The sequence below is a fragment of the Pituophis catenifer genome, unplaced genomic scaffold (assembly GCF_029215685.1).
Source record: "Pituophis catenifer annectens isolate HBS135680 unplaced genomic scaffold, rPitCat1.0.hap2 SCAF_3, whole genome shotgun sequence".
NCBI classification, from domain to species: Eukaryota; Metazoa; Chordata; class Lepidosauria; order Squamata; family Colubridae; genus Pituophis; species Pituophis catenifer.
The window spans coordinates 12,275,871-12,301,376 of NW_027256883.1; the positions used below are offsets into that span (position 1 = coordinate 12,275,871).

At 42.3% G+C, this 25,506-nt stretch overlaps 1 protein-coding gene across 1 annotated transcript in view; it reads left to right on the forward strand.

Moving 5' to 3' along the window:
* The window catches only part of ADCY8 (adenylate cyclase 8), a 164,787-nt gene extending 162,810 nt beyond the window's left edge, over window positions 1-1,977 (forward strand). The window contains exons 17-18 of the mRNA XM_070942014.1: window positions 498-612; window positions 1,490-1,977. Of these exons, the coding sequence (XP_070798115.1) occupies window positions 498-612; window positions 1,490-1,977 (603 nt within the window). The remainder of the gene's footprint in view (window positions 1-497; window positions 613-1,489) is intronic.
* The last annotated feature ends 23,529 nt before the right edge of the window (window positions 1,978-25,506 follow it).

The following is a 25,506-nucleotide window of genomic DNA, read 5'->3' on the forward strand; positions in this document are numbered from 1 at the left end:
ATATTTACCCGTGTAGTGTGGCTGCATTATTTTTATCCTTCACAACTGTTCCACTACCTTCTCTTCTTGGTATCATTATTATGATTATTGTTACTTGGATGTTATGATTATAATTACTTTGTTGTTTTGCATGTACACTGAGAGTTTATGCACCAGAGACAAATTCCTTGTGTGTCTATCACACTTGGCCAATATTCTGTTCTGTTCTGTTCTGCTCTACTCTGCTCTAATCTATTCTATTATAAAATGGCATCCAAGGACAAATTAGATAGATGAACCGAAGAGGACTAGAATCTTCCTATGTTTCAAAGAAAGCTCTCTTTGTTGTGGTGTTGCGATATTGTGGTATTCCAAAAAGAGAAAAGCTTCTCTCCTGACTAATATTCTGCAACCTTTAACTTCAATTCTCTGAACTGTTTCAGAATGTGGCTCCATTTTGATGGAGCAGCTGATCAGCCAACACACATGATGCATTGATTCTGTCTTTCATTCCTCAGCAGTGTGAAGATAAGTGGGGCCATTTATGCGCCCTGGCAGATTTCTCCATTGCATTGAATGAAAGCATTCAAGAGATTAACAAGCATTCTTTTAACAACTTTGAACTTCGCATTGGTAGGTATCTGCTGAACGTTTTTAAGTGACCTCCACAGTGTCCCAGATGAGCAGGGTTCCCATCAGCTGAAAAGAAAGCCTTTATTTATTGAATCGCTTCAGTGCTGCTTGCCATAGGTAGAAATGTCACCGAAACGTACAGATGCATTCCTTTGAAAACCTAAAGTTACTTCCCCCTTGATGTGAGCAAGCAAGTCGTCACAATATAGTTAGATTGATTGATTGATTGATTGATTGATTGATTGATTGATTATTCTTTTATTTATTTTGTCAAGCATGTATTAGATAACAGATATAAGTATAAACATGATTATGAATACATGAAATGGATACGAATAAATGGGGACAGTAGGACAAGGACAGTAGGTACGTTGGTGTGCTGATGCACGCCCCTTAAAGACCTCTTAGGAATAGGATGAGATCAACAGTGGACAGTGTAAGGTTAAAGTTTTGCAGGTTTGGGGAAGAAACCACAGAGTCAGGTAGTGCGTTCCAGGCATTGACCACTCTGTTGCTGAAGTCATATTTTCTGCAATCAAGTTTGGAGCGGTTTACCTTAAATTTGTATCTATTGTGTGCTCGTGTATTGTTGTGGCTGAAGCTGAAGTAGTCATTGACAGGTAGGACATTGTAGCAGATAATTTTATGTACTACGCTTAGGTCAGACCGAAGACGGTTGTCTAAGGCCAAAATTTCAAGCCTGGTGGCATAAACTATTCTGTTGCGAGCAGAGGAGTGGAGGACTCTTCTTGTGAAATATCTCTGGACTCGCTCAATTGTATTAATGTCCGATATGCAATGCTGGTTCACTGGAGACCTCAAATTTCATAGGATTGCTCTGTACCATAACCGTAATTTGCTTTTTTCTTCTTTTTAGGTATCAGCCAGGGCTCAGTTGTAGCTGGGGTCATTGGTGCTAAGAAACCACAGTATGATATCTGGGGCAAAACTGTTAATTTAGCTAGTCGAATGGACAGTACTGGAATTAGTGGCCGAATACAAGTGCCTGAGGACACCTATCTGATCTTGAAGGACCGGGGATTCGCCTTTGACTATCGGGGAGAGATTTACGTCAAGGGCATCAGCGAGCAAGAAGGCAAAATCAAAACCTACTTCCTCCTGGAAAGAGTCCAGCCCAACCCTTTGACCATGCAACCAAGAAAACTAACAGGACAATATTCCTTAGCTGCTGTCGTGCTGGGGCTCGTGCAATCTCTGAACAGGCAAAAGCAGAAGCAAATTTTAAATGAGAACAATAATTCGGGCATCATTAAGGGTCATTACAATCGGCGGACTTTACTAACTCCGGGCGGGTCCGAGTCAGCTGCCCAAGCAGAAGCCGCCGACAAGACGGATTTGCCATAAGCCTGCATCTTCCTTGTGATTTCTTTCCTTTCCTTTTTTTTTTAATTTCTTTTATATATGAAATAAATATATAAATAAATATGTTTTAATTTTTTTTAGAACAAGCTTTTTTTTTTCTTTTTCTTTAAAAGGGGTCCGTGGCATCCACAGCCGCACAGTTTTCCAGCGGTGGCTCATCCAAAGTTGCTTTTAGCAATGCTTCAAAGGTCTCTCTCCAATTCAAAAATCCAGGTTCTGATTTTGGAGTTGGGACATCTGAGATTTGATTCCCTCCCACACATTTCCGTGCTAAAAAAACCCCATGTGGTAGGGATTAGGCAGACGGTGACTGGACTAAGCTTTGAATTGAAAAGATCTAAAGTCCTTTTTTAACTATTCACCAAGATGGGTAGAAAAGGTTAGATGTTTTTCCAGCCTCTGAGGTTTCAACATACAGCTAGTCCTCAACATACAACCGTAATGGAGCCTGCCCATCAGGGTCATAAATTGTGACAATCATAAAACAATCACCGCCTGATTTTACAACCATGTTTGCAGTGGTCATTAAGTGTCAGGGAATTGAACAGCCAGTGTCCAAATGGAGTCAAGGGTGCTGAGATGAATTTGTAGTTTTATATAAATAAATATATTTTACACTTATATTTGCAGCAAACAAGATAGTCACTTCACTACATCATGAGGTAAATTGTCAGGTAAATAGCAGAACGGCACCCAGAAGAAAAAAAGGCGGGAAAAAGGGAAACACCTCCTTTACCCCTGACAACCAATCATAACATAGATTGCCTCGTGCAGGAGTCCACACTCTCCAATCAATCAATTCCAGCTGCGTGTTGCGGGCCATTATAACATTTACTGTTTCAGCTATTAAATATGTTAACATTAATAGCAATAACGCTTAGACTTATATACTGCTTCACAGTGCTTTACAACCCTCTCTAAGCGGTTTATAAAGTCAGCCTATTGCCCCCAACAATCTGGGTCCTCGTTTTACCGACCTCGGAAGGAGGGAAGGCTGAGCCAACATTAAGCAAACATGGTGACTGTAAAACAGCACCACAGTCCTTAATGTCATATTCGCTTAAGGACCACTAAGTGGATGAATGGTTCACTATGGGGCATGGTTTTGCTGAAAAAAGGAAAGAAATGCCAGGTTTGGGCAAAACCATCCTAAGACATTGGTCATATGACCGCAGGATGCTGCAAATGGTTGTAAATGCAGCCCTGTTTCTGAACACTCAAAGCTGGGCCACGGGTAGAAGGGTGATAAGCCCCTAGGTAGATCCAGCATACATATGAACTGTCATTAAGTGACTGGTCATAACTTGAGGGCTAACTACCTATTCGTGCTATTCCTTTATGCAGTAAGCAAGTGCATAAAGCAAGTGCACACTATGCAGAGTGTGAATCCTGAATGTATGTGAAGATACTGCATAGGCCTCATCATTTGTTTATTTATTTGTAAAATGTATCAAAGGAGCATGCTGAGCTTGTCAGATGGAAAACTGATGGACCAGTTTTGAGATTTGAGTGCCACACAAGTGGGTTGAGCTCCGATTCCTTGCCTCAGGTCCTGCCCACCTAGCAGTTCGAAAGCATGCAAATGCAAGTAGATAAATAGGTACCACTTTGATGGGAAGGTAACAGAGTTCTATGTGCCTCTGTATATAGCCATGCTAGTCACATGACCACAGAAGCAATATCAGACAACAGTGGCTCCAGCAGCCAAGAAACAGAGATGAGCACCAACCCCTAGAATTGGGTATGACTGGTTGGGAAACTTTTACCTTTTTAAAAATTTATTGGCCACTCATCTTACCACAGAGTAAATAACTCTGGGCAGCTTATTGCAATACAAACAAACAATACATTGGCTGGTAAAATAGTCTCTAGATTAAAGATCCTACTTTGCATAGAACAACTGAATATCTTGGGGTAGAATAGAATAACAGAGTTGGAAGGGACCTTGGAGGTCGTTTAGTCCAGGGGTCTGCAACCTTAAACACTCAAAGAGCCATTTGGACCTGTTTCCCACAGAAATGAAAACACCGGGAGCCACAAAAGCTGGGTGGGCGTGGCCAACTCGACGTCACTCACTTCCACCAGTCACATGACCACCATCCCTTAGCCACACCTACCCAGACGGTCATTAGGGCAGAGAACCGGTTGTTAAAAAACACCGGGAACCACAAAACCCTTTTGACATCTCTCTCTCCCTCCCTCCCCACCTCTCTCTCTCTATCTCTCTATGTCTCTCTCTCTCCCCCTCTCTATGTCTCTCTGTCTCTGCCCCAACCACTTCTCCATCACCCGGCATCGCCCTTACTTTCTCAGGCCAGGCAAGGAGTGACTGGGAGGGGAGGGCGAGAGGCAGAGCCATCCAGTGGTGGGATCACCTGACGGAGCCACAGCAGAGGGCCCAAAGAACCACATGCAGCTCCGGAGCTGCAGGTTGCTGACACCTGGTCTAATCCAACCCCCTGCTTAGGCAGGAAACCCTACACCGCTTCAGACAAACGGTTATCCAACATCTTCTTAAAAACTTCCAGTGTTGGAGCATTCACAACTTCTGCAGGCAAATTGTTCCGCTGATTAATTGTTTTAACTGTCAGGAAATTTCTCCTTAGGTCCTAAGGATCTTAGGAGAAGCTCCTAAGTTGCTTCTCTCCTTGATTAGTTTCCACTCATTGCTTCTTGTCCTGCCGTCAGGTGCTTTGGAGAATTGCTTGACTCCCTCTTCTTTGTGGCAGCCCCTGAGATATTGGAACACTGCTCTCATGTCTCCCCTAGTCCTTCTTTTCATTAAACTAGACATACCCAATTCCTGCAACCGTTCTTCATATGTTTTAGCCTCCAGTCCCCTAATCATCTTTGTTGCTCTTCTCTGCACTCTTTCTAGAGTCTCCGCTTTTTTTTTTTAACATCATGGTAAATATGCTTATCTGGGTGTTGATTGCTGGTGAGTGGATGTTTAGAAATTGAAAGATTAAAGCCCTTCAAAACATCCTAAGCAAAACACCCAGCAACCCCAGAAGAAAAAACAGGAGTCATCTACAACCTACAGTGTAAGAACTGCAATAACTACTATGAAGGGCAACCAGGCAGAAGACCGGCAGAACACATCCATGTACACCAACTGGCAGTCAGAAGGCATGATGAAAATTCTTTAATTTCACAACATATAGACAGATTTAATCACAGTTTCAAACTGGGAAAATGTGACCATCCTAGACCAGGCCAGGTCCAAAAATGCCAGGGAATTTTTAGAAGCCTGGCACTCTGACAAATCAGCCATCGATAGACACATAGACATCAACAACATCTATAGACTATGCACGCGGTGGCTCAGTGGCTAAGACGCTGAGCTTGTCGATCAAAAGGTCGGCAATTCAGCGGTTTGAATCCCTAGTGCCACGTAATGGGGTGAGCTCCCGTTACTTGTCCCAGCTTCTGCCAACCTAGCAGTTTGAAAGCACATAAAAAATGCAAGTAGAAAAATAGGGACCACCTTTGGTGGGAAGGTAACTGCGTTCCGTGGGCCTTTGGCGTTTAGTCATGCCGGCCACATGTCACCAAGGAGACGTCTTTGGATAGCGCTGGTTCTTCAGCTTTGAAATGGAGATGAGCACCGCCCCCTAGAGTCAGGAATGACTAGCACATATGTGCGAGGGGAACCTTTACCTTTATCTTTAGAGACTGTGCAAAAGTGACAATCAACCATACCAAAAGAGAACAAACAGACTCCAGCACCTCCCCACCAGTCATCAGCACTCAGATCAGCATAGATTAACTCCAAGGTTAACACCAGACCAACAATCAAGTAAACAATACCCCAATCAAGAAGCTCAGAGAGCACCAAGAATCCTTCAGAAAGATTATTGATTATTGAGTGGAAATATTATTGATCAGGGTTCAGGGCCCACATAATTGTGAAATTCCCTTGTTCCAGCAACCTCTGCAAGCTGCTAAGATCTAATAGGGATGAGTCTTTATGTGTTCCCTCAATCAGAGACTGTTGTCATCAGGGGGCCATAAAAACAATAGTTTTGCAGTTGCTGTCCCCTTCCTCTGGAATAGCATCTCCATAGGCAGGGCAAGCCAGTATATGTAACAGAGAACAAACCCAGGGGTGAAATGCTCCCGTTTCGGACCGGATCGCCCGATCCGGTAGCAATGGCAGCGAGTTGTTCGGAGAACCGGTAGCAAAAATCCCTGCCTTCCCCCCCACCACCACCATCATGCTCAGCTGAGTCACACGATCATCAGAGGTTTTTTTTTAAAAAAAACTTTTAAAAGCATTTTTTCTACAACCTCTTCCGATGAAAAAATGCTTTTAAAAGTAAAAAAAAAAAAAAAGCCTCTGATGATCGCATGGCTCAGCTGGGATCCTCAGAGGCTTTTCAAAGCATTTTTTTTCTGCAACCTCTTGGCTGAAGAGGTGGTAAAAAAAAAATGCTTTGAAAAGTCTCTAACGATCCCAGCTGAATTGCCTGATCGCCAGAGGCTTTTCAAAGCATTCGAAAAAATGCTTTGAAAAGTTAAAAAAAAAAAAAAGTTGGCCACGCCCACCCAGTCACATTATCCCCTCCACCAAGCCACACCCACAGAACTGGTAGTAACACATTTTACATTTCACCCCTGAGCAAACCCCACTTCCTTCTAGCACTGATAATGTTATCTAATTAGGTAATGAAACGTCTGCCAGAAAGCAACAAAGTTCAGAGAGCATGAAGGACCCCATAGTATTTCTACCAAACAGGTAAATTCTGATTCCCCCCCCCCGCCCGCCCCCAGAATCTCCTTTTCCGCATCACACAGTGAAACAATAGAAACCACAATTGATTTAATTTCTGAAAGCAGGGGCATTAGGCATCAAACTTCAGGAATTAAGGTAGAGAACAGGAAACCCATTCAGACTATATATTCTTAAGCAAATTTCCCAGCCTTGGCAAGTGGCTGATGTATGGACTTCAATCCCCAGAATTCCTCTGCCAGTAGGACCATCACTGAGGATCCTGGGAGCTGAAATCTGCATTTTAGAAGTTGCCGAAGTTGTGCGAAACCCTGCCTTGAACGGCAAAACTTTCCACTTCATTTTGTGTTGCCACCAAATTCTGCTCTGAATCTTCTCCTACACAACAGAGGTTGTCAAACTTTCCGATATAATTTCATATGTTCCACAAAGTGAACCGAAATAGCATCGCTTCCAGTGACTTCTCTTCTTTCGTTCCTTGCCTTGACACCCTAAGTAGCACTTGTCATTCTCTTATTGAAAGTGCTCTGGCTTTATCAGCTGAATGTAGAAGTAATTTTTCACAGCTAAGCAAGCAATTTTTCACAGCTAAGGATCGCCAACAGTTGTTTCTCACCTAAAATTACATTGAAGTGAGTAAAAAAAAAAAGTGGGGAAGATAGAAATTATTTTTAAATGAACAACCTTTTCTGGGATTGAGCCTCGTTAAATTCAGCAGGACTAACTTTTGAACAGATGCCATAGTTACAGCCTCACCAAGAAGTAGGGTTTTATTTATTAGCTTATTTGTATGCATCTCGTCTTTATTATTTTTACCAATAACTCAAGGCAGCAAACATATCCAATACACTTTCCTCCCTCTATTTTCCCAACATCAACAACAAACAGTGAGGTGGGTGGAGCAGAGAGGGAGTGACTGGCCCAAAGCCACCCAGCTGGCTTTCATCCAAAAGGCTTGGACTAGAACTCACAGTCTCCTAGTGATTGGCCCAAAGTCACCCAGCTCGTTTTAGCACCTAATGCAGGACTAGAACTCACAGTCTCCTGGTGATTGGCCTAAAGAGGGAGTGACTGGCCTAAAGCCACCCAGCTGACTTGCATGTCTAGGGCTTGGACTAGAACTCACAGTCTCCTAGTGATTAGCCCAAAGTCACCCAGCTCATTTTCGTGCCTAATGCGGGACTAGAACTCACAGTCTCCTGGTGATTGGCCCAAAGAGGGAGTGACTGACTCAAAGTCACCCAGCTGACTTTCATGCCTAAGGCTGGGACTAGAAGTCACAGTCTCCTAGTGATTGGCCCAAAGTCACCCAGCTTGTTTTAGCACCTAATGCGGGACTAGAACTCACACCAGGGTCTCCTGGTGATTGGCCCAAAGAGGGAGTGACTGACCCAAAGCCACCCAGCTGACTTTCATGCCTAAGAACGAAGACTGGGACTAGAACTCACAGTCTCCTAGTAATTGGTCCTAGCTCGTTTTAGTACCTAATGTGGGACTAGAACTCACAGTCTCCCGGTAATTGGCCCAAAGAAGGAGTGACTGACCCAAAGTCACCCACCTAGCTTTCAAGGCAGGACTAGAATTCACACTCTCCTGCTTTCTAGCCTGCTGCCTTAGACACTAGACCAAAGTAATTCTTTATCTTCCTTTGTCTACCAAATGTTTTAATCTGGTATACATATTTCATTAAAAATAAATATGTTTGCCGAGTGCTTCCTGGCTTCTAATGCTGGCTGCATTAACACAATAACCACAACAAATTCATTTTAAAATGAATGGGGCAGCAAATAGGGAACTAATCAGGTTGAAAAGGATTATGGAGCTAATAATACACACGGTTGTGTTACTGTACTGTAGACTCAATGTATTATTTCAGTGGAAAGCTTATATTTTATTTACGACTGCTAACTGTCATAAATAAAATATAAAGCAATTAAAATCCAGTGAAAAGGAATGGCTCAAACATCATTCTCATTCCCCCAAGTTCAAACAGCTCCTTGAAAAGGGTGTCTTCGAGTCTTCCAAATGAGCAATTAATGGAATTAATGGAACACACTCCTGGAATTATTTGGAAGTTCTGCTGGGATGACCAGCCTTAACCTGGAGCCCTTCTGTTCAAAAATACTTTTCCTGGATCTCATCTCACAAGCTTAGGCATGTAATAGTAATTTAAAGCAACACCTCACTCATTTCTAAGGGCTGATCTTGACACACACCTAACTCCAACACAAACATGTTGTGTGAACCACTTTTAGATGTCATGTTCTAAATGGTATTTACAACCATTTGTTTAGTGACTTTCAAAGTTACAAAAAGTTACTGAAAAAAGTGATTTACAACCAGGGGTGGAATTCAGGACGTTCTGACAGGTTCTGGAGAACCGGTAGCGGAAATTTTGAGCAGTTCGGAGAACCGGTAGCGGAAATTTTGAGTGGTTCAGAGAACTGGTAAATACCACCTCTGGCTGGCCCCAGAGTGGGGAGGGAATGGGGATTTTGCAGTATCCTTCCCCTGCCATGCCCAAGCCAGACCCACCAAGCCACACCACATCCACCAAACCACGCCCACAGAACCAGTAGTAAAAAAATTTGGATTTCACCACAGCTTACAACCCCTCCTCGACTTATGACAATTGCAGCCTCCTCACATTCACATGATAAAATTCAGGTGCTTGGGAATAGGTCAGGGGTGGGTTCTACTTACCTTTACTACCGGTTCGCAACAGGATCGTGCATGCACGCTCGTTTCACTCGTGTGCGCTCCTTGCTTCTGCGCATGTGCAGAAGCTTTTGCACATACGCAGATCACCAATAATGACATCTGGGGCAGTGGGCGGGGCCTCCCGCTGGTGTTACTACCGGTTCTTGTGAACCAGTCTGAACCAGAGGCAATCCATCACTGGAACAGGTGTGTATTTACAACAGTTGTAGAGTCCCGGTGTCATGTGACTAGCTTCTGACACACAAGGTCAATGGAGGAAATTGGATTTGCTTAACAACTGCAGTGATTTCCTTACATGGGGCTCCCCTTGAAGAGCACTCGGAGGCTCCAGCTGGTCCAGAATGTGGCCGCGCGGGTGGTTATGGGCGCAACCCGTTATGCCCATGTGACACCCCTCCTGCGCGAGCTGCACTGGCTCCCGGTGGTCTTCCGGGTGCGATTCAAGGTGTTGGTTACCACCTTTAAAGCGCTCCATGGCATAGGACCCGGGTACCTCCGAGACCGTCTTCTGCCACCAATAGCCTCCCACCGACCAGTTCGTTCCCACAGAGAGGGTCTCCTCAGGGTGCCATCTGCCAAGCTATGTCGGCTGGCGACGCCCAGGGGGAGGGCCTTCTCTGTGGGAGCCCCATCCCTGTGGAACGAACTGCCCCCGGAAATTCGTAAGATCTCCGACCTCCGGGTGTTTCGCTGCGCATTGAAGACCCTGTTGTTCCACCAGGCCGGACTATCAACACAATAGTTTTAAATTGGGGTATTTAAATTTATTGGGGTTTTAAATTTGAGCCACTTATTTAATTATTTTAAATTTTATATCATTGTTTTGTCTGTGTTTTTAAATAGGCTGTACACCGCCCTGAGTCCTTCGGGAGAAGGGCGGTATAGAAATAAAATTATTATTATTATTATTATTATTATTATTATTATTATTATTATTATTGTTATTATTATTATTATTATTAATAACCATGGCAAAAGAAGGTGGTAATGTTGGATGCGACTCAACAATCGCCTTGCTTAGATTCCGGTTCCAATTGTGATCGTAAGTGAAGGACTACATGTAGACAGCTTAACTATTCGTTGGTGGTTGAAGTCTGTAGAGATTCCTTTGGTTGTCCCAAAGGAAAGTCCAATTGCCTCCAGAAAAAGCACCTTTGGTGGTTGCAGTGTTTTCCTTCTTCCACCAACACAATTTTTGCCATGGACATGATAACAGAAAAATGGAAGGGACCTTGGAGGCCTTCTAGCCCAAGCAGGAGATCCTGTACCATTTCAGACAAATGGCCATCCAATCCACTTCTTAAAAACCTCCAGTGTTGGAGCACCCACAACTTCTGAAGATTAATTGTTTTATCAGGAAATTTATCCTTAGGTTGGTTCTCTCCTTGATTAGTTTCCATCCATTGCTTCTTGTCCTGTATTCAGGTGCTTTGGAGAATAGATTGACACTTTCATCGTTGTGGCAGATAAGGGAAGCCTCTGAAGTCTGAGGGACCAGGAACCTTGGCAGTGGTGGGATCCGTCCAGTCTAACAACCGGTTTGGTGATCGTGCACTTCGTGTGCATGTGTGCGGTTCAACAAAAAATCACCTTCTGCGTTAGTGCTAGGGAATTAAAACAGTTGAGGCACGGCAATCCGCTCTGTCACAATAATCAACTGCGAAGATAAAGGTAAGTAAAGTGCAGGGGCGGGCAGGCCCAGCTGATTGTTGGAGTAAACCGGTTCGCTCCCAGCTGATTGTTGGAGCGAACCGGTTCACTCCCAGCTGATCGTCAGAGTGAACCGCTTCGGGCGAACCGGTCTAAACCGATAGAATACCACCCCTGAACCTTGGCAACTTCACTCTACTGATCCAAAATCTCAACACCTGGCTCTAACAGAAGGCTAAACCAGGGGCTTAGCCATCTGTCGAAACTCACCTCCCGTGCCAGCCCACCCCAATTAAGGAAAATGGTTGGTGGTTGGTTTTTTCCCCACCTGCAGGTAATCCTCAGTAGGACGAGAGACAAAGTCAGCAAAATCTACCAATAGCTTCCTCGAAATGATGGCCTTCATCAATATGATCAGGGCAGCAGGAGTTCTGAGCTTCCTTTAAAAAAAGACTGGACAGCCTATCAGTAGCCAGGCAGCAGATTCAGTGCTGGCCTATTTTTCTTTTATTGGTTCAAGGTAGTTTGCACTTTAATGCAACTGTCTGGTTCAGTCCTGAGACCAAAATAGATTTGTTATATTAAAAAAAAAAATAAGTTTTACACTAAAAAGATTTGGATTGAACAAAAGCATGTTCAAAGTGTCAAGTTTCGAGGTCGTCTCAAATAAATTGCATTTCAAACAAAGTCTTTGATGAAAAACTCCCATTTATTAAGCACGACATTCTAAAACCCGACTCCATCGAAGCCAACACTGACTTCCAGACCCAAAACCCTCCCTTTCCGTTCCCCACTCCCCTGCACTCATTGGCCATCTTCCAAGTCATTCTACCCCTAATCTACCACTCCAGCTCAAAGGAATTTCCCCCTCCCATCCCATCTCCTAGGGGATATTATCTCCAGGGAAAATAAGTAGGTGAAAAGTCAAACGTCCCTTTCCAGACGCCTCCACTTCTCCTTCTTATGTCAGCACTAGAGTAAATGCAGCTTGAAGTGCTGACACAGAGAGCCTCTCGTTTGTGAGCTTAATCCAGCTCATCTATCTGTCTAATCCACTTTATTAATCCTTTCCCTCTCTTCTCTTTCACACACAAATACACATACACAAACACACACATCCTTCTGCTGACCTTCTGCTCCTACTGCTCCTCTATATATAATTGAAAGTGCTTTTCTGGGGTGACAGAATTTTTGCTCCAGCTAGCCATTATTTGAAACATAGTCTGAGTCATTTCAGATACACAAAGAAACTGCAAAGATATTTATCTGATTTCGTGACTGAGGAAAGAAGCAAACCTACCAAACAGCCTTTCTTTCACCACAGTCTGTATCTTGCCTTCTAAAGCAAATCCTTTAGGCCTTGTTGAGGACGGGTAGTCAAATCTATTCTCCAAAACACCTGAAGGCAGGACAAGAAACAATGGATGGAAACTAATCAAGGAGAGAAGCAACCTGGCATTAAGGAGTAACTTCCTGACAGTGAAAACAATTAACTCATGGAACAGTTTGCAGTCAGACGTTGTGGGTGCTTCATCACTGGAGGTTTTTAATAAGAGACTGGACAATCACTTGTCTGAAATGGTATAGGACAGGGATGGCTAAACTTTTTGCCATCGCATGCCAAAAGCAGGGGGAGTGGGGGGGTCATGTGTGTGCGTGCCCTCACCCATAATTTTATGCGCCCCGCCCTCCCGCACATGCGTGTGTGACCCCCTCTGTGCTCCCCCTGCTTTTGGCACATGATGGCACAGTGGGCCCAGTAGGCCCGTTTTTTTGCCCTCCCCAGGCTCCAGAGCCTATATAGGTGCCTGGGGAGGGCAAAAATGACCCATTTGCCGACTTCCGGTGTGACCGGAAGGCCCTTTTTTGCTCTCCCCAGGTTCCAGAGCCTTTCTAGACCTCGGGGGGGAAAGCCCGTTTTTTGCTCTCCCCATGCTCCAGAGCCTTTCTAGGAGCTTGGGGAGGGTGAAAACAGCTTTGGAAGTCAGCAAATGGACCATTTCTGACCTCCGAAGGGCCTCTGGGGTGGTGGGGAAGGCCGTTTTCACCCTCCCCAGGCTCCTAGAAAGGCTCTGGAGCCTGGGAAGAGCAAAAAACGGGCCTTCCCCACCTCCCCGAGGCCCTCCAGAGGCCAGAAATAGCCTGTTTCCCTACTTCCGGTGGGCTCAGAAGGCCTGAAAATCAGCTGGCTAAATCAGCTAAGCTCATGTTCTCACCAATATGGCTCCATGTGTCACCTGTGGCACACGTGCCATTGGTTCGCCATCACGGAAATAGGATTTCCTGCTTCAGCAGGGAGGCTGGACTAGAAGACCTCCAAGGTCCCTTCCAGCTCTATTCTGATTGAGTGAATTGTACTCTTGTGAAAGAGCAGGCTGAGCCAGGGAGAAGCATCTGAATGGACAAACCATTCAAGGTCTGTCAAAGAAATGGATTTTAGCCTCTCACCTAAATTCCAGAGTTCCGAACAGATCCCAGTTTAATGAGCTCATTCGTAAAGAAGGATTGGGGGCTTCTAACTCAAACTGAAAAAACTGACTCTAACACCCACATTGGGGTGCAGGAAAAAGGGAAATTATTTCTGAATTGCATGCCATCTAAATAAATATGGATTCCTCAGCCACCAAACATTGCATGCCTATAGAATGCATATTCGGATGGAAAAGAGGTTAGAAAAGCATCCAGATTTCTATGAGAAAGGAACACAGACCAAAAAACATAGTATCTCAGTACCAAGGACCCACAGTTCAACCCTGAGCTAAAAAGGGAAGAGCAGCAAAGATGATTAGGGGACTGAAAGATGTTGGAAGAAATGTCCATTTGGGTTCAGTTCCAAGTGGGGAAAAAAAGACACTGGATTCGTGGAAGTTGCTTGGAAAGAAGGTTTATTGATGAACAGGATCACATGGCTTGAGACACAGGAAGAGTATCCTGATTCGTTGCTTTCAAAGGTCATGGCTAGCTTTGTAGGTTGTCTGGGTGCTAAGTTTGGTTGAATCTTGCTGGGTGATACAATGAAGGACAATTTAAATGGCTCTGCCTGAAGGAGCTAGATCTTTGTTATGCCGAATAGACTGGCCCAGGCCTTAATGGCCCATTGACAAAGGGGGGGGGCTGAGTTTCTGCCTCCTGTTTAGGGGAAATATTCTGCCCTTTTAATATTTTCTAAAATATTTCACTTTTCCAGGAGTGGGGTGGGTGCTAACTTCCTACAAAGAAAAAGCGTATGATGAACAGTGATGGGAACTGAATCAGTGGTGGGTTTCAAATTTTTTTACTACCAGTTCTGTGAGTTTGGCTTGGTGGGCGTGGCATGGCTTGGTGGGCGTGGCAGGGGAAGGATACTATAAAATCTCCATTCCCTCCCCAATCCAGGGGAAGGATACTGCAAAATCCCCATTTCCTCCCAATCAGCTGAGACTTGGGAGGCAGAGAATAGATGGAGGTGGAGCCAGTTAGAATTTTTACTACCGGTTCTCCGAACTACTCAAAATTTCTGCTACCGGTTCTCCAGAACTGGTCAGAACCTGCTGAAACCCACCTCTGAACTGAATATGTTTAGTCAAACGAAGAGAAGGATTTGAGGTAACAGGATAGCAGTCTTCCAATATTTAAGAGGTTATCATAAAGAAGAATAGGTCAACCTACTCTCCAAAGCACCTGAGGGCAGGACAAGAAGTAAGTGATGAAAGCTTATCAAAGAGAGATCAAACTTAGAATTAAGAAGAAATTTCCTGACAGTGAAAATAACTAATTTTTAAGAAGAGACTGGATAGCTATTTGTCTGGAATGCCATAGGGCAGTGATGGCTAACCTTTTTGCCATCATGTGCCAGGAAAGGGGGGGCAGAGGAGGTTCATGTGTGCGCGTGCCCACACCCATAATTCTATGTGCCCCACCCTGCATATGCGCACGCGACCCCTCCCCCCCCACTTCTGGCACGTGATGGCCCAGTAGGCCTTCCTCACACCTTTGGAGGCCCTAGAGGGGCTCTGGAGGCTGGGGACCGCAAAAAAGTCACTTCCTGTCTAACCGAAAGTTGGAAAACAGGCCATTTTGGGCCTCTGGAGGGCCTCCAAGTGGATGGTAAAGGCTGTTTTCGCCCTCCCCAGATGCATAGAGAGGATCTGGAGCCAGATGATAAAGACAAACGTGTTACAGATGAAAATACCTAACCTGATATCTGTAAATATGTGTGCTTGTTTATATGTCATTATGTGATGTCATTGTGTCACTTACCATTGGTTAGTACTTACCATTAGCCCCGCCTTCTCTGTATATAAGTTCTTGTTCCTCCCAGATTAGTGCTTGTCTAATTGTGTTCCTGAGAAAGAAAAGAAATAAATATTACTATTACAAGAAAGCCTACAGTCTCTTATATATGGGCCTAACCAGGATAACCAAACTAGCAACAAATTGGTAGCAAGAGGATGGTTTGGTAGGCCCAACCGAACATAAAGATGCAAGACTCACATAACGACAAAAGAAGACCTGCCACCAGATACATAACGAAAAGAATGGCAGCTCAACTAACTCCTGACAAATATACACCACTTGAAAATATTAAGAAACAAACGCAATTACAAGAAAATGAACTGCTAACACCAAACAAAGAAGATGAGGTAAAAAGAAAAATACTAGAATTAATAGAAACAACTACAGCTGAATCAAATCTGCTTGTGAAAATCCGCAGCATAATAAACGACCACGGAACAGCAGCAGATAACGAAAATAACAAACAAGAAAACTGCAAGGTAAGAAATTCAACCCCTGACTTCAAAAATGACACCAAAGATGGCGACAGCTTCCCGCCTTTTTCATGGCAGCCATCTTACCCACCTAATACCTCTAAAATGCCTGACCAATTACTAAAAGAATTCCAAACCTCAAACTACGAAATAAAAAACAAAACCTACCAAGAAGATGATTACCCGAGTCCAAAAACAAATAAAAAACAATTATTTAAACAAAACAAAGCTCAACCTACTGAAGTAGAAATAGACAATGCTATACAGGTGCTAACTGCAGCACTCGGGACTAAACTAACAATACCAAACAAACAACCAGAAAATGAAATAGAAAATTCTAAACTACCATCTACCAAAGGCCAAAAAGAAATAGACTGTCTAAAGAAAGGCCTAGCCACCCGAAGAAAGACAAGCTGGCAATCATACTTACCTACTGAAGAGCAGCTCCCTGAACAACCCGGCTCCATTGGCAATGGCGGCCCGCCTCAAGCTCCACTTACTGACGACCTCAGAGAAGACTCCCCGATGAGCAGAGCAGCACCCCAGGCATTCTTCAGTCACCAGAGGCCCTCCGGAAACAAAGCAGAGCAACAGAAGGCCGTCTGGGACTTCACCCCAGGAGCTGCAGACACAGGAACCTCCCTCATCGACTGCTGGAGAAAAATGAGGACTGAGCATGCCCAGAACGAGCCTGCAAAGAAAGAAGAAGGAAACATAAATACAAGTCAGCGCAACATAGAGATAAGTAAATACAGACATACATCTACCATACCCAGGCCTTATTGTGAGTATGCTAAGGTCTTAAATCATGGACAGCTACTAAACATGAATAACACCTCACTACACTCAGGGACAATACCTCCAGACTTTATAAAATTGAAATTAGATGGAAGCAACTTAATGGAATGGGATCAGTGTTTACAGATTGTATATATGAAAGAAAATGTTTTATTTTTTATTGATAACCCACCAAATAAGCCTTGGACCTATGAAATAGACTGCCTCCACCACAAAGCATACTATATGTTAATTGTTTCTATTTCCCCAAGTATACTCCCCAGTATAGAGCATAATTTAACTGTATTTGAAGTATATCAAAAATTATTCAGACTGTTCTATAGCAAAAATGTAGCCACTACCACAAAAATCTCTAGGGAATTCTATTCTGCCAAACTAAAACATGATACATCCATGAGTGAGCATATCTTGAATTTAAACGCTGTAAGAGCAGACCTTATTCAAAGGGGAGAAACCATTTCTGACAACACCATGAAAAGCATTATAATTAACTCACTAGATCACAGCTGGGATAACTACATTACACTAATAGATAACCTAAGTATAGAGCAAATTACTTTAGAAAACCTTACCAATAAGCTTATTACTGAAGATAGACTTAGAAGAGAGCGATATACACAACAAAGAGAAGGTAGAAATCAAAGAAGGACTGATTTCAGGGCCAGAGACAGATACCCACATGAATGTCTCACATGCGGATCTGAAAGACATCAGAGTAGAGACTGCCCCAAGAATATAGGATACAGTGACTCATATAAACACAAGGATAGAAGAATACACTTTTTAGACAGAACCTCCCCAAATTACAGGTATAAGAGAAGAGAATCACCACACTCTAGAGAAAGACAAACATACAGAAATAACCCTAGAGAAAATAAGAAAGGATCACTATATGGAATAAGAAATAATAACACTTTGATATCTGATTCACTCAACACCTGGCTCATAGATTCAGGAGCCACATGCCATACAACTCATAATAGAGAAATATTAAGTAACTTCACTGAAAAGAAATATTATATTAAAGTAGCAAACCAAAATAGAGTCCTAGTGAGAGGAATAGGAGACACGCATATAAAAGGTATAGGAAAAATAGAGGGGGTACTATTTGTGCCCGAAATTCCAAATAACATATTGGCAACCCTAAAGTTAAGCATAGACAATGCAATAGAAACCACTTTCAGAGGTGGAAAGGTATTCATGACTAAGAACAACAGAAACATAGGTAAACTATTTACAAATGATGGACTAACATACCTACTGCCACAAGATAACGAACTAGTCTATGCAAACTATCAATTAAGAAACGAAAAACCAAATTCAGATAGCCATGATGAAAATAATGATAAGAATGCATCAAACACTGATACTAATATGTCTGAAAATTTAAACAATGGAAAACCTATTCACGATAATTGTAGTCACTTACTCCACAGAAAGCTAGGACACGCGAGCTTTCCAGTCATACGAAAAATGTTAGAGTGTTCCGAAGATTTAAAGATAAAGAACTGTAAAAATTACTTAGAATGCTCTGTGTGCAATTCTTCCAAAATTAAAAACAAGCCAAAACCCAAAAAAGCCACTCGCACCACACAATCAACCTTTCAACTAATTCATATGGATGTAGTAGGCCCATTAAAACCTTCAATTAAATACAAAAAAAGATACTTCCTGACCATAGTCGATGACTATAGTAGATTTGGTTTTGTATACACCCTTAACCACAAAAGTGAGGTTTTCAAAAAATTTAAGGAGTTCTTTAAAATGGTAGAAACACAACACAATACCAAAATCAAACAAATAATGACTGACAGGGGGTCGGAATTCCTATCCAACGAATTTTCAATTTGGCTAAAATCACAAGGAATATTGCACTTTAAATCTTGTCCATTTTCCCCATTCCAAAATGGAGTCTCTGAAAGGAAGAATGGTTTGCTACAAACCATGGTTAAATGTGTGTTAGATGATGCTGGTTTAAACCAGTCATTCTGGGCTGAAGCCCTTAATTATTCCAATTACACTATAAATCGCTTATGGTCCAGTACAATCAATAAGACCCCATACGAACTCATGTATGGAAGGAAACCAAAAATTGGGCATTTACACGTATTTGGTGTATCTGCTGATGTATATGTGCCCTCACAGTTAAGGCGCAAAGGAGAGAAAGTATCCAAAAGACTGATATTTATGGGGTACGAATCAGGAACCAAGGGATATCGCTTCATTGATAAAAATAATCACTTCATTGTATCCAGATCTGCCGTGTTTCATGAACACATGAACTGGTCAAAATTACATCTCAATGAAATTTACCCAGAATCAAAAAATATTACACACACGCACGCAAAACATCACACATCAGATACGAACCCCAAATCCACATCTACTAACAGAATCAAATGCCCAGTAATAGTTAATGATGAATGGAAAAAAGGACACCCCACTTTGAAAGTAGATCAATTAACCGAAAAAGAAGCTAAGTATATGCATAGCGATGAACATCCCCAGAATAGGCCCATTAGATCCAATAGGGGCATAATTCCTAAAAGATTAGATGATTACGTACTGTCTATCCAAGCTAAACACCTGACTCCTAACACATATGATGACATACTTAAGCTACCCCTAGAAGAAAAAAGTAAGTGGGAGGAAGCAATGAAAAAAGAGATGGACAGTTTGAGAGAACTAAATGTATATACACCAACAGACCTGCCCACTGAGAAATCCCCTATTGGCACTAGGTGGATCTATAAAATCAAGGAGCTAGAGGATGGTAAATTCCTATACAAAGCCAGGTTGGTGGCTCAAGGCTTTGCCCAAAGATTTCCGGATGACTATGAAGACACTTACTCCCCAACCGTTAGATCAGAAAGCGTGAAAACAGCACTAGTGTTAGCTTCTATCTTAAATCTGGAAGTATATCAATTTGACGTGCAGACAGCCTATCTGCACGCTGATCTAGATAAAGAAATTTATGTGAAAGCACCCCCAGGAAAGGATACAAAAAAGGGAGAAATTTGGCTATTAAACAAGAGCCTTTATGGACTAAAACAGTCCGGTAAGCGGTGGTATGAGTGCTTATCAAAGATACTTAAAAATATGGGTTTTGTAGCTACTTCATCTGATTTTTGTTTTTTCACAAAAAAAAAAAATAATGATTCTATTGAATATGTTTTGATTTATGTTGATGATATATTGTATTTTGGACACGACAAAATTAAATGTGATAATTTCGCTGAACAACTAGGCAAAAATTTCAACTTAAAAATATTAGGAAAGGTAAATAAGTATCTAGGAGTCCAAATTGACAAAACAGATAAGGGGTTCAAATTATCTCAGAAAGACAAGATTATGGAACTCATACAAAAATGTAACTTAATTAATTCAAAAATTTGTGATACTCCTATGTCAACTGATTTTTATAGGAATGTGTATAATGAGTACGAACCATTCAAGGATAACACGTTATATCGATCAATTATTGGGTCCTTATTATACATATCTAATTGGACCAGGCCTGATATCACCCTTGCTGTAAATTTGTTGTCAAGACATGTAAGCAATCCTAACTCATACCACTGGGAAGGAATTAAGAGGATTCTAAAATATCTAAAGTCTAGCATTGATATGTGCTTATTCTTAGAACCATTCATTTCTGAAAAACCAACTTTGACCTGCTACGCTGATGCTGATTGGGCTACTGATTCAAAAACCAGAAAAAGTACTTCTGGATATGTTTTTCTTATAAATGGCTGTGCGGTGCACTGGTACACAGGCAAACAGAATTTAATTGCCACTTCCACAGCGGAAGCCGAATATGTTTGTTTATCCAAAGCGGTCAACAATCTAACTTGGTTCGATGACTTGTTAACCAATGTGTGGGATGAACCTGTTTATCCAATTATTATCAATGAGGACAATAAGGCAGCAATTGATATATCAGCTTCCGAAGCAATAGGTCAACGATCTCGACATATCGATATAAAATATAAACATGTAAGACAACTGTCAAGTATAGGATTTATTAAAGCTATCCATTGCAATACTAGTGAACAAATTGCTGATATCCTCACTAAGCCATTGCCAACCAAACAACATATGTATTTGACTTCCAAACTTGATGTGCATATATAATCTTAATAACCCACCATTAGTTAGGTATTTTAGAGGGGGATTTGTTACAGATGAAAATACCTAACCTGATATCTGTAAATATGTGTGCTTGTTTATATGTCATTATGTGATGTCATTGTGTCACTTACCATTGGTTAGTACTTACCATTAGCCCCGCCTTCTCTGTATATAAGTTCTTGTTCCTCCCAGATTAGTGCTTGTCTAATTGTGTTCCTGAGAAAGAAAAGAAATAAATATTACTATTACAAGAAAGCCTACAGTCTCTTATATATGGGCCTAACCAGGATAACCAAACTAGCAACAAAACGGGCCTTCCCCACCCACCCCCAGGCTCTCCGGAGGCAGGAAACAGCCTGTTTCCCTACTTCTGGTGGGTCCAGAAGACCCGAAAATCAGCTGGCGCACCAGAGCTGAGCTGGTGTGCCAGGCAACATGGCTCGGCATGCCACCTGTGGCACACGTGCCATAGATTCACCATCACAGCCATAGGGCATCCTGCTTCAGCAGTGAGGTTGGACTAGAAGATCTCCAAGGTCCCTTCCAATTCTGTTATTCTGTATTGTATATCACCCAGGATATGTTTGGTCTCCCCAACAGCAGCTTGTAGCAGGGAAATATAATCCAATCCAGATAATCAAATGTTTTGCCTTTCCCACTTCTCCACTTTATCAACCTCACAGAGGAAAGAAACATAAAAATCAGAGGACGAAATATACATCGTCCATTTCCAGATCTTTCAAACCACACCAGGCCATAAGTTCTCACTCTGCAAGAGGATATCAATAGGTGAAATATATGATACAGAAGAAAGGAAAGACCCCAAAAAATGTTTGCTTTTAAAATCCATAAAAGCTGTCAGGCTGAAATTGACATTTTGTGAAACAGTTGGAGGACCTAAAGTTGCAACCTGCAATTTGCTTCGAGGGTTTTTAAAGCGTATTGTTCTCTGTAGCTTCTCAACAGGATAAAACCATAAACTCCGGTTAACAAAGCACGAAGCACAATTCTTACTTGGCCTAGTTTCTAGGCTCCTTTGGAGTGGATTTCCAATTTATGTTCATTTTATTTAACATGAGACACCTATAACCTCCAGCCAATTTATTATCACTCCTCCACCTCTTCCTTATTTTCTCTGTGTACACATAACATGCTGTGCCTGAGCAAATCAACCATATTATGGCTTAATGTGAGGTTGTGGCTCACACAGCATAGCTGGTAGGGCAGTATAATCAAATTTCTACTCCATAGTCCTCCGAATAAAGGGAATTTAAGACGAATTATTGACAGAAAAGTTGCTAAGAGCTATAAGGCGAGGAAGCATTTGCATCAGTGCTGGGTTTCAAATTTTTTTACTACTGGTTCTGTGGGTGTGGCTTGGTGGGCGTGGCAGGGGAAGCGTACTGTAAAATCTCCATTCCCACCCCATTCCAGGGGAAGGTTACTGCAAAATCCCCATTTCCTCCCGATCAGCTGGGATGGGGACAGAGCCAGTCAGCATTTTTACTACCGGTTCTCCGAACTACTCAAAATTTCCGCTACTGGTTCTCCAGAACTGTTTAGAACCTGCTGAAACCCACCTCTGATTTGCATATAAAAGGAGAAATTATGTTCTACGGACATTGTCAAGATTTGTTGTTAGAATAGCTAGAAGAGCAACGAATCTATTTATAACATGTACCTATTTTGAAAACAGTAAGGGAGAGTTTTAAATCTTTCCAGGGTCTTCTGGTGTTATGGAATGATGGGACCAAACAACATTCCTGGTCAGCCAGAGACAGTTTATTGCGCAGTTTCAGAATCAGATTTGTATCTGCAATTCTGAACCAAGAAGAGCTCTGATACAACTGCTTTTATACATACCCAAGACAAAGGATTTTGTGAGCACAGCAGTTTTCCATATATGGTTAACATACATTTGTTACATTATAATTGACACTTTCTAATTACTAAATTCCTTCATTATTTTCTAGTTCATAAGATTATCTTAGCTAAACAACCTTCCTCAGTTCTGTGATTGCTGATGCGTAGATTTATGGCTGCTTCGGATAATAAGTAAATAATACAGACTTCTATGTTCTATGTCAAGGGCCTCCAACCTTGGCAACTTTAAGCCTGGCCAACTTCAACTCCCAGAATCCCAGCTTTGCTGGCTGGGGAATGCTGGGAGTTGAAGTCCGCTGGGCTTAAAGTTGCCAAGGTTGGAGACCCCTGTTCTATGTGACACATTTACAAGATCACACTTTTGCAGCTACGATCACCCTTGCAGGTTCCTCCAAGTCTCTTTCTCCTTGTCATTTAAACACAAACACACATTTCTTCCCTGCTTAACTGTTGTTTGTTTCCTTAAGGGACAACAGATTACATTTATATCTCTACTCAGGTATTAATCTGTGAGTACGACTGATAAAATGAAGTCGTTGCTATTAGGGAAGCCTTTTCAACATCAGCAGCGCTTTCAAGAGAGTATATTAAAGTTCATGCCACAGTTTTCCCTGTTTTCATTTTGTTTCCCCTTACACATGTTGGACACAACCCCATCTTATTAATGGAAAACCTTCTTGGTTCAGCAGAACAAGCATCTTATGCTCTGGAGAAGAATGGAATCAATTGGAGGATTAATTACCTAGAACTAAAAATGATAACACTGTCACGGAGAAGACATATTTAGCTGCAGGCAAGCAGTTATTAAAAAAGAACTAATGAAAGATGTACCACCAGTTTAAAAAAAAAAAAAATAAACCCAAGTCCTTTCATCTGTTTTTTTTTTTTTAAAGGAAAATATATCTGTATTGAATCCATTTTTTTTCTTCTTGTTTTAAGTCAGCAGATGGATAGAAGCATGGTGCCCTAACACCTTAAATTATTGTCGGAGTGATCGAACCATTTAGAAAATGATTCCTGGAATGCCGTAAAAAAAAAAAAATCAAGGCACCATAAAAATCATTGAAAAAGTCATAGCACAAATTAAATAAATGTGCAACAACGCCATCCTTATTAGCACAATAATATAATACTGTATTAGCACTTTATTCGTGTCATTCATCAGTTCAGGATCCATTTTTAGCAGCGAGGAAATGAAAATATTTACTTACTTATCAATTCTATTAACCATATTCTATGCCAGGGGTGTCAAACTTGATTTCATTGAGGGCCGCATCAGGATTGTGTTTGACCTCGGGGGGAGGGCGTGGCCAGAGTGGGCATAGCCAGCTCAACGTCATTTGTGTCGGGGGCACCTGTGGAGGCCCAAGTGCTCTGCCAGCAAAAATGGGCTCCCAAGCTCTGTTTTTGGCTGCAACAGCTTCTTGTAATGTAAATGAAGCGGGCTCTGATAGATGACCACTGGATAACTTTCTATTCACTCTATTCTAAAGGCAGGAAATGCATCCGGTTGGAAAAAGTACAAACTCAGCCAAAATCCTTTTGATACTTTTAGGAGGCCTCTAAGTTGTCAGAAGAAAGGAACATTCTAATGACATACAACTTAAAGGTTGGTTAGGTCAAGGGGATCCACATGAGTTAAAAGTTGTCTATCATCAGAAGATAATTTGAATCTATGCTCCAGTAATTTACAGAAGAATTATGATTGTTTGGCAAGAATAATGTAAAACTTAGTAATTAGGAAATGTCAATTAAATATAACAAATGTATATGACCATATAAACTGCTGAGTTAACAGAATCCTTTGTTTGAAAATGTATAAAACTGGGGTCTCAGGATCATAAAGTTGTTCAGATTTTTTGGTACTCATACCTCTCTGAATCTACTGCGCAATAAACTGGCTCTGGCTGACCCAAAGGGATGTCTCTTGTATCCTTTCTTCCATAACACTTGCAAAACTCTGGCAGCAAAAACAGAGCTCGGGAGGGCTGCCCACGGCCCTCGCGAGCTCCGTTTTTGGCTGCGACAGCCCCCTGCAGCCCTCTGCCAGCCAAAATGGAACTCGCGAGGGCCACAGCGGCCCTACTGAGCTCCGTGTTTGCTGGCAGAGGCACCGCAGGCCGGTCCTTTGCTGTTTCCAGGGTGGTTCCGTGGGCCAGATCTACGCACCCCACGGGTCAGATCTGGCTCCGGGGCCTTGAGTTTGACACTCCTGTTCTATGCCAAGGAGACTCTTGGGAGCTGGCATGAACAGTGGATCACATGAAGTGTTAATACCAGTTTATAATGCCTTGCTAAGGCCACATTTGGAATACCGCATCCAATTTACTTTGTCGCTATAGAAAAAAGATGTTGAGATTCTAGAAAGAATGCAGAGAAGAGCAACAAAGATGATCAGGGGACTGGAAGCTAAAACCTTCAATAAAAGTCTGAAAATTGACCATCCAAGGGGCTGAAGTGGGACAACATCAGAGGTGGGTTTCAGCAGGTTCTGACCAGTTCTGGAGAACAGGTAGCGGAAATTTTGAGTAGTCCAAAGAACTGATAGTAGAAATTCTGACTGGCCCCACTCCCATCCATTCTCTGCCTCTCAAGTCCCATCTGATCGGGAGGAAATGGGGATTTTGCAGTAACCTTTCTCTGGAGTGGGGAGGGAATGGAGATTTTACAGTATCCTTCCCCTGCCATGCCCACCAAGCCATGCCACGCCCACCAAGCCACACCCACAGAACCTGTAGTAAAAAATTTTGAAGCCCACCACTGGATAACATATGTACATACTGATATGTACATGTGCCTCATATGTGTTCTGTCCCCAACCCCACACACACACACCAACAGACGTTC